The sequence below is a fragment of the Anabrus simplex genome, chromosome 1 (assembly GCF_040414725.1).
Source record: "Anabrus simplex isolate iqAnaSimp1 chromosome 1, ASM4041472v1, whole genome shotgun sequence".
Taxonomy (NCBI): domain Eukaryota; kingdom Metazoa; phylum Arthropoda; class Insecta; order Orthoptera; family Tettigoniidae; genus Anabrus; species Anabrus simplex.
Window position 1 is genome coordinate 647,193,406 of NC_090265.1, and position 10,524 is coordinate 647,203,929.

Consider the following 10,524-nt stretch of genomic DNA (forward strand, 5'->3'; position numbering starts at 1 on the left):
TAGATTATTGTTATACAACACGGCACCGGTCTGAGTTATCTGTGCATATATTCTGCAAAACATGGGATGCGCTTAAGAGAGAAGCAGCATGCCAAGACTGTAATAAATGTAGGCACATCTTTCTTAAACATTCTACCCAGCTCGCTGGAAGGAATTCATGATGATGAAGCATATATTCGGCAATGAAATAAGTTAGGTACAATATTTATAAAACACAATGCAAAGAATTTAATGTAGAGAAACATAAGAAGTGTTAATGATAACGTTATTTGCTTTATGTCCCACTAACTACTTTTACGGTTTTCAGAGACGCCGAGGTGCCGGAATTTAGTCCCGTGGGAGTTCTTTTACATGCCAGTAAATTACCGACACAAGGCTGACATATTTGAGCACCTTCAAATACCACCAGACTGAGCCAGGATCGAACCTGCCAAGTTGGGGTCAGAAGGCCAGCGCCTCAACCATCTGAGCCACTTAGCCCGGCAAAGAAGTGTTGGAAATGAATTTCAGTGTGAACTGTGCACTTTGGTGATGATAGTTGGGAATCACTAGCAGAGTCAGATCACTCTGTAGGTATTATTTAAATTTTTTTCCTAAGCTTCTTCAGTTAGACAACTGTCGATTGGAGGAAACAGAATATGATTATATTCTTTATAAAATCATTTTTAAAATCTGTCTTGGTTGTTCAGAAGTTGGCTGCCTTATCAAATCACCTTCCTTTCACTACAGTAGCCAACACACTGGGAATTCTGTTTGAAATTTGTAGTGCGATAATCAAGTGACTTGTTCATTGACTTCTCACCAAGGCAGCTTTGGTCCGAATTGCAGCAAATGCGTATATTAATTTCAAATGTCCATGTGATTCAGATTCTATATTCCACTTTTAAAAAAGGGCAATGTATGGCTATGATTGGATTGTGAAATTACTGGTCATGCAAATGTGAAAGCTTGTTTCCTTCTGATTGAAACTTGATCATGGTACTTTCATACTTTCTTTTGGTGCACTGCACCACCCCAATAGTACTTAAATTTTTATATGATTAGTTTGAATTTCATCTTACAATTATGCAGCTCTATGAGCAATGAGCAACCTGGTTCTCTCTTGCCCCCGGGTGCTCGTATGACAGGAATAAAATTCCTGCTGCTATCTGTGTTAAGATAGGAATCTATGGGAACATTTGCCAGTTGATCATGGACTTCTATCAATTGTATTTTTATGTTCCAACATAAACCTCTCTTGTTTGTTGTGTTTAAATTTACCTGGAATGTAAATTATGTAATCTAATTTTTCTGTTTCTCTTACATCAGACACTGCTATCATCATATCTACAGATCACATACTGTGCTTAAATATAAATAATGATTTCTTTTTTCCTTTACAGATTGGTTCACAGGGTATGGCTGTCAAAAACTTCCTCTAAAGGATCTAATGTACCGTACTACTTCAGATGCATATGGATGGTACCCACCAAACATGGATACTTTTCCTAGAGAGTACTTCCCATTAATCTGAAACTTCACAAATAATCTTGCTGCTGCTGCTGGAAAGTACAGAAATTTCTCTCTGAATACTGCTCTTGATAGTTCTATTGCACCGTAATTGTAATTGATGAGCCTTTACTTTATTTTAGTTGCCTTTAGGTGTTATGGATAAACTTCTTGTCACGACAACAAAATAAAACATCTTATTTTTCATTTTCATTGCATACAGAATTGGACTTGTTTAGGAATATTGAGAAACTGAGTTGTCCTAATTTATGTATAATTCTTACTGTTCTGCAGAAATCACTAACGGTAAGAAAAGGTTTTTCACAGCTCTTGTAACGACACAATAGTACATAGCAGGGTTATATTTCAGTTGAATGATTACTGTAAAAGATAAACCTTTCTTAAAAGGAAGTATGTGTATCAGGCAAATTATACAAATAATCTCATTGAAAACCATGACCATTGTAATAATTTTCAGATTCATTTCCATCAAATATATTAAATATATATGCCTTCAAATATCATAGCTCAACCATCACTTCCAATGGGACCCTCAGTACTGAAACAGCCTAGCGTGTCAATAAATGCATGGCTGAATTGGCTATCGATGACTGGTGCGCTCTGTGACAAGAAAATACCTGAGTGGTTAAAGTAAAATATATATGACTGTCATCCATCCAGTTGCACTATATGGTGCAGAGTGTTGGCCTGCAACAAAGGAAGTAGAACATTGCCTAGCCGTTATGCAAACCAGAGTGCCTCACTGGACATTGGGCCTGACACTCCACTATCATGTCACTAATGACGACACCCATTGTAGATATGAAATTGCACCAATCACACACAAGATGAGGGAAGGCTGGCTCCGATGGTATGGTCATGTGCTTCGAGCAGACAACAGGAAAAGGTTTGATCATGAAAGTTGCAGGAAGACTAATGCAGTGACGGCTCTATACCCTTCATAACGACCTAAAGATCGTAGGTCTACACCCTGACCAGACATATGTGATCATGCCAAGTGGAGAAAGAAAGCCAAGAAACCGGACTCCACCACACTGTGGGACAAACGCTGAGGAAGAAAAAGGATGAATATGCATTTTAAGCTTTGTCAATTAGGCAGCCTTTAGTTGGCAGAAGAAGAATGACGTTTTACTCTAAATAAAGGATTGCAAGAAGTATTATCAACATGTGAAATAATTGCACTATTAACCTCTCAGCATGGAGTGCCGAGCACTGCTCGTCATGCAGTGTACATCATGCAGTGTACATCATGCATGGTGGAGTGACAAGCACTGCTTGCACGGTACACGGGTGTACTCTACTGCGATCTCGCAGGTTACAGTTGAAGCTGTTTGTGTTTCAACTCATTTCTTCTTGAAGCGGAAGGTTTGAGCTTTCGAATGATATATCTCTACTCCTATTTCGATAGTGTTTTATCACTGAAATTCAAGAGATATTTCAAGAAATGTTTATATCTGCCACCAGGGGCAAGCACTGAATTTGTCTGCTATCTGACAACTTCTATGCACATTTCTTGCATTATACCTTCATTTCCTATCGGGAAAGAACCTGGCTGTAAACAGAATCATAAATTTTATCAATTTAGAGCTCTTTTGAGACTGATTTTTCCTGGCCTTTTTCTTTATCACATGCTGACTTGCATTGCGTCGGTCGTGAGTGGAGATGGCTTCTACAAGCAAGTGCAGATTTTCGAGTGTGGAAAAGATGTTTTAGATTAGTTGGGTGGTTCTGATGGAAGGTTGTTGCGCTGTACATGAAGTCCTCGGTTCAGAATCAGATAAGTTACGAGTGACAGTGCACAGAATGGCAATGTGCATGTCACGTCTAATACATTTTGATGCGAAAACATCTAATTTCGTGGTTCAAATAGAACAGTTTATAGGGAACCCAGGACCTCAGAATGAAACAGTTGGGGAATGTGATGATGTGGAACATGTTCTTTACAGACGAGTTAGTGGAAATAATAGTTTGTGAAACGAATTTATACGCTGAGCAAGGAATCCGATCTATGGGGCTTATTACCACTTCGTTCCAGAATGCGGGATTGGAAACCAGTCACAAAGGACGAGATATACATTGTGATTGCTCTTTATATGGTAATGGGTATAATACAAAAGCCTACACTATGAAGCTATTTTTCTAAAAACTCTATTCTGCCCTTGCCAATTTTTGGGTCTGTTATTTCAGTGGATAGATTTGAGTCAATTAGTAATTTTATGCTATTCAACAACATTGAGGCAGTTGATTCATATCGGGGACCATCCAGACTTTGTACTTACCAGAACAGAACATCGCAGTTGATGAGTCACTAATCCTGTGGCGGGGTAGGTTGTCTTTAGGCAATATATACCTCTAAAATCCGCAAAATTTGGCATAAAATCGTACAAAATATATGAGTCAAGTTCAAGCTATCTTTGGTCTTTTATAATGTGCACAGGCAAAGATACCATATTTGAAACAATACACACTCAACAGAATTATAATCATTATAAAATATCTGTTTGTAGCACACGACACATTGTTTGTGTAGCAGCACATGAGCATCTACATTTAAAAAAAATAATAAATGAAATAATAAAAATGGGAAAGAAAATAGAAATAATATTGGAATAAAACCAAATATTTATGGCATGTTTGCATTGCAACAACTTTTAACTTACAGGTCTAACAATGACTACGGGAAAGAGAAACACGCAGCGACCACCCTTAAGCTTAAATGTATTAAAAATTAACAAATGAAAAGATACAAAATGAAATAAACCAAAACAAGAGAGAAAGACGATGACAATTAAACACATATTAAAAGGATATTTAAATAATTCTATAAAGTGCAAACTGTAATCTTCTGACAATATGGATAAAGTTTAACATAGTTACAGTAATGCGAACAACACAAACCATTAAATTATTGATTACAATGCATAAAATGTCCATATATCATATACTTGAATAACATGCCTGAAAGATTCCTTGTGTTCCTAACCAAATAAGTACCTGATATGTTTCTTATGTAATTTGAAAAGACATCTTTGCAAGAGTTTGCTGTTCCAATCCATGTATCAATACCTTTATGATACATGTGAGTACATTAATGTATCTATGGCACTGTTACTTTGTAATGAATGCCTCAGTAACTTTAAATTCTTTTTAAAACAAAAAAGTTTTTGTTGATCCTCTTGCAGATTTCATCGTTATTTTTCTCCATATTAAATTATTGTCCAATATCACATCCAAAAATTTGGTTGAATCATATAATGAGTTCCTTTTTGTTTTTTAAACATTTTCAGTAAATTTTGGAGTCATTTACATTACATTTTTTATCATAAAGTATTGTTTTACATGACCATTGATGACAGATCTGTCAAGTGTTACAGTTATATTAGAATTGTAAGTCAAATTACAAATATCATAAACATTTGAAATAATTCTACAGAACCCTGTGGTATATCTTTTTCAACCATGGTTGGAATTTGTTAGAAGACTGAATAAGTATTCCTCATTATTCCTCATTAATACTAAAACAAATTTTTGTTTGTTCAATTTGTTATTGAAATATAATATAATCAAATATATAGCCTTTAATATTATACCATATGTTTCCATTTTATGTAATTATTTAACGTAGGTTGCTTGAATTTCCTTGCTGCAAGCAAGATTTTACACAATGTAATTAATAGTGTAATTACTTCTGATGTGTTTGAATAATATTAGGTAGTCTTAGATATCACCTACAGTGTAAAATGTACAACAAAAAATGCTACAATATTATAAAAACTTTGCACTAAATGAATAAGTATATATTGTGTTACATTATTTTTTGAACTATTCCATGGAATGTGTGTGTCTCTCTCTCTCTCTCAAAAGGATGTGATAACACCATGACGCTAAAGCATGTTTATGGTTTGCCTCCAGAATTCCCTATGTGGCATGTGGTGGATCACATCTTTTAGGCTCTCTCCGATCAGACTTGTGAATGGGGGTAGGGTATAAAATTTGGGCCCCTATGAGTCACTGCCATGCAGAACATCATTATTCTCTGCAAAGTATGCCAAACTACAAAGTCTACTATCCGTTGCTTCTTATTATTTTTAAACACCAAATGATTGTTATCCATTGGCATTTGATGGGTAGATATTTCTTTTTAAATGATATTTGTTTGTGGCGTCAACCTCTGTAGATCTTTTGCCACTACTTGCACCATATGAGATGAACCTGCGTGTAATTGTAATTGCGGAAGTGTAGTGTGTTGCATGTGAAGAAAGGAACGTTAAGGATGACACAAATACCCAGTCCCCAGGCCAGGGATATTAATCATTTACAATTAAAAAACCCTGACACGGCCGGGAATCGAACCCATGGCAGCCGGTTGACGGGTGGACGCGTTGCCCCCTACACCGCGGGGCCAGACTGGGAGAATACTCATAATGAATTTCAGAATGCTGTCAAAATTTGGAAAAAGCTGTTAAATGTTCATCACAAATAAGTGTCCGACTCGTTGGCTGAATGGTCAGCGTACTGGCCTTCGGTTCAGAGGGTCCTGTGTTCGATTCCCAGCCTGGCCGGGGATTTTAACCTTCATTGGTTAATTCCAATGGCCCGGGGACTGGGTGTTTGTGCTGTCCCCAACATCCCTGCAACTCACACACAACATATAACACTATCCTCCACCACAATAACACGCAGTTACCTACACATGGCAGATGCCGCCCACCCTCATCAGAGGGTCTGCCTTACTAGGGCTGCACTTGGCTAGAAATAGCCACACGAAATTATTATTATTTATTATCACAAATAAGTTACAAAAATATTCACTAGCAAATTTCACTTCACCACCATTATCATCATTATCATTATGTGTTTCAGTCAAGAGTGCATCCTTCAAAAAGTGTTGAAATTCTTGTTCAGATATTACATCATTGATATTTTTTCATAAAATAATAAATATTCAGCATAATTTCCAAAGGTGGAGTTTTTGAGCAGTCAAGGAAACCATGGTACAGAAATACTCATATTTTCAACTCTGGAGTATTATTAATTTTGTCAACTAGTAATGGGAATGTACTGTTTTTCATCGAGGTCTACATCACTACGAGTCTCCCCTACTCTTATTCTTCTATTTCTTTGCCTTTGTTTATCTAGTTGGTAACACTTTGGTCAGATAATTTCACCCCTTTATCTTCAAAAAATTCAGACCATTCCCTGGGACATTTGACATAATTCTGGAGTGAATTATGCAAATGTACAATATGTTCAAGGTAGCAGTAGCACATTGCAAAGCCTCATTCATATTTTGAACACTTTCCAATACATAGCTGAAATAACTACTTCAAGTCTCTGGAAATACACAACACATTAGCTTCGACTCTATCTCTCATTTTTAGATGGAATCTTGAGAAATTTATTCTAAAACTTAATGATATGTCCAATAATTATTTAGCAATGTCCCATAAGCATCCTACCTTGTCGACAAGTGTATAGTTTGTAATTTTTCGGGAAGCAACTTTACATCACATTCAGTCTGTTTTATGTTATCTTGAAGTTTCAGCCAACATAAGAAATATATACACTTTAGTTGCTATCTAAGCTGCAAGGTGAAAGGACGTGAAGTGCCGAGAATACATCTAAGAGTGAGTTAATGTGACGTGGGAGTTTCAATTGAACAATACCAATGCTTTATAGGGAGATGGTAGTGTAGGTTGAAAGTGAAATACAACAGTCCCTGTAATATGCAAATGGTGTTAACATCATTTGTGGTGATGGTGTTAATGTTGATTCGTGGTACTGAGTTGAACCCATGCCCCGGACACTTAAGAAGCCTAAGGAGCTTATGAAGGGGCAAGTGGATAAGATAGGAATTAATGCGTGTGTGTGTTTATTTTTTCCACATCTCCTCCTAAACCACTGGAGCAATTTCAACCAACACATGACTTACTATGTGGAGAAAAACACTGTGGGGGTAAGACACTCTGAGAAGGTGACATAGAAATAATCTAAAATAGTGTTGAATCCATAGTTTCCAAGGTCGCTGAGATGAACTGCGACACTCTAGATGCCATTTAAAGTCACAAAGTTCAGCCCCAATTGGAATGGGATTTAGAAGGGGGTAAAAAAAAAAAAAAAAAAAAAGCAATGTCCAAAATCACAGAGATTATGTATGTTCCAGCATAACTTGATACACATGACTTACTTCCTGGAAAATAATGGGTAAAACACACCTAGCACACCCTAGGGTTGGGGATGAAGAGGGGTGACATAAAAATAATCTCAAACGACCGTTATTAGTGTTAATCCATAGTTTTCTGGGTTGCTGAGATGAATAGTCACACTCCGGATGCTGTTTAAGTCAAAGTTCAGACCCATCGGCATGGCGGTTGAGAAGTGATGAAAGAAAAAAATGGTCAAAATTTTGGGTGTACAGGGTCTCCCATATAAACTAAGACTGATGGCACGGTGCTTGTACCCTGTGTTACGGCAGTTGCCTCAGCCAAACTTATGTCGCACGGCCGTCCTATTTAAGCATGTATAAAATCTTATACAGAATGTCCACCCATATGGAAAACCGGGAAATGTCAGGGAATTCAGAAAAAATCTGGATATTCATTCTTCTGCCAGATAAAATAAACATACTGTATTTATCTGCGTAATAGAAGCCTTTTCCTTCAGTTTTTATTAAAAAAATTGTAAAGAAAACTTAATGAAAATAAAAAACAAATATGATTGAGAATGAAGTAACCAATAGCATTAATAGCTAGATGGATAGCCTGTAGCAAGCAGTAGCGACTATGATCGATCGATTGAATTTGTAATGTTTTGATCTTTTTCCACGAGCCAGAATAATAACATAGAGGGACCGTATGCCTGACATCATTAGTGACACTCTTCCCTGGTTGCACTGTACTTTTGGATTTCTTATTACCGGTATTGACGTTATTGTCATCTGTCCCATAACGAAGGGTTTTCAGCAGCCCAACAAATGAATCTTATGTCAGCTCTAATGGCTTTGGTGTTCTGGACGTCATCACACAGAATTTGATTCAGCACCTTCAATACCAATATAAATGGTCCTTTATTGGACATTGTAAATTTTCCAGCTACTCATTCCTGATTGCCAGCGTTTCGCCCCAGTGTGCTAAGTTGGGCTCCCCAGTTGGTAAATAGCACACCCACCAAGACGCATGGCTAGTACATACCGTGGAGGCCACTGCGTAGGCTGCTTGGAGCCACCGGCAGTGCCAATGCACTATGAGAGACTTTGTCTCATTACCAAAAATTGATCCCTGCCTGGCCATCAGATGATATAGATGTTGATTCCCATAGAGAACCTGAAATTTTTGTCCCGAATGAGTAAATTTATAATACCAATATAAATGGTCCGTTATTGAACAAATGTTTCAGGTTCCGTATGGGAATCAACACCTATATCATCAGCATCTTCATGCAATTTATTGGCATGATTCGTGTCTTTTCAAACCCTATAACTGTTTTTTGTACTCTGACTAGTAAGCATTTGAGCATGACTGGAAACCTGTCCTTTGGAATTGCTCCACGGTTGCCTTTCAGCTTCCAGTCAAACAGAATATCACACCAGTGATGTTTAAATGGCTGAAAGAATGAAACTTCTAATGGTTGACAGTTGACAGGTGGGTGGAGTTCTTCAGCAGCAAAATGAACTGCATATCATTGGCCTGACATTCCTCTGACAGATGTTGATAAGTGACAGGAGAGGTTATTACCTATGATCGCTCGTGGTGCAGCCTTGGTCTTCAGATATGGCAGTGCAATTGTATGGAACCATTCCTCAAAAGTTCTTTGGTCAATCCATCCTGATTTAGTGTTTGCATAATGTGTTCCCTTTGGATTCCATTGGTCCAAGAATCCCAGAGATGCACAGAACTGTAGATAACAAATGGAGGCAACAATATTCCATCTGCTGCACAAGCCATCATTAAAGATGTAGATGCCTTAGAAGAGTTCATAACCTGCTCCGCATGCTTGCACCCACATTTCACTACAACTCACTTTCTACTTGGATCATTTGACAGGTTCGTCTCGTCATAGTTGATGATGCTTCCTAGTTCAACTCCTGTCAGTGTAATTTCCAAGTGATTGAAGTATTCCTTAATTATCGCAGGCGACATTGAGGCACGGCAGCATTTAATATTCTCAGCAAGTCTTACAGTTAACGTTTGTCCATTTCGAGCAAGAAAAGATTTCGCCCAGTCTTCTCCAGGCATATTGTTTTAAAATTGTTTGTCTTCTGTCTACTGCCCGGTTTCTGGAATGGTGAGATATTTATCCTATAGCTATTGATTTGTTACAGTTGTCAACTCGATAAATCTTCGCTGCGTTGCACAGCATAATAGCAGCTAACTTATCGAGATATTAACTGTTGGCTCATGGATCTAGTTTCATAAATACACACTAAATGTCACTCCTCACACTGCTTTGTTTTCATGTATTATAGGTCTTTTCTGCTTTGATGGCAGGTGGCCTACGTGCTGTCAGGGGAAGTGGGGTGCGGGCAGTATGTCACTGCCCAATCAGGCAAAAGATCGCCTGGCGGTGGTGCTGAGAACTACTCAGTCGGCCGAGGAGTTTGCCATGCTCACTTCGCTTTCCAAACTGCTGTGTTGCCGAGTAGCCTTGCAGTGTGCGTGTGGGTATTACTAAGAACTTGCTTGACGAGTTTATTTTAGGGTAATTTTTTTTTTACAACTTGTTTTACATCGCTCCGACACAGATAGATCTTATGGCGACGATGGGACAGGAAAGGGCTATGAGTGGGAAGAAAGTGGCCGTGGCCTGGTATGAAAATGGGAAACCACGGAAAGCCACATTCAAGGCTGCCGACAGTGGGGTTCGAACCCACTATCTCCCGAATACTGGATACTGGCCGCATTTAAGCGACTGCAGCTATCGAGCTCTGCTTGATAATTCTTGTTATGAGTAGTTCTAGCCGCGTACTTAACTGCATTCTTGCCGGGCTGAGTGGCTCAGACAGTTGAGGCGCTGGCC

General features: G+C 38.2%; 1 protein-coding gene across 1 annotated transcript in view; it reads left to right on the forward strand.

The window, feature by feature from the left end:
- The window catches only part of LOC136857263 (uncharacterized), a 45,303-nt gene extending 39,996 nt beyond the window's left edge, over positions 1 to 5,307 (forward strand). Inside the window, exon 4 of the mRNA XM_067135768.2 lies at positions 1,383 to 5,307. Within this exon, the coding sequence (XP_066991869.1) occupies positions 1,383 to 1,513 (131 nt within the window). The 3' untranslated portion in view covers positions 1,514 to 5,307. The remainder of the gene's footprint in view (positions 1 to 1,382) is intronic.
- Positions 5,308 to 10,524: the final 5,217 nt, after the last annotated feature.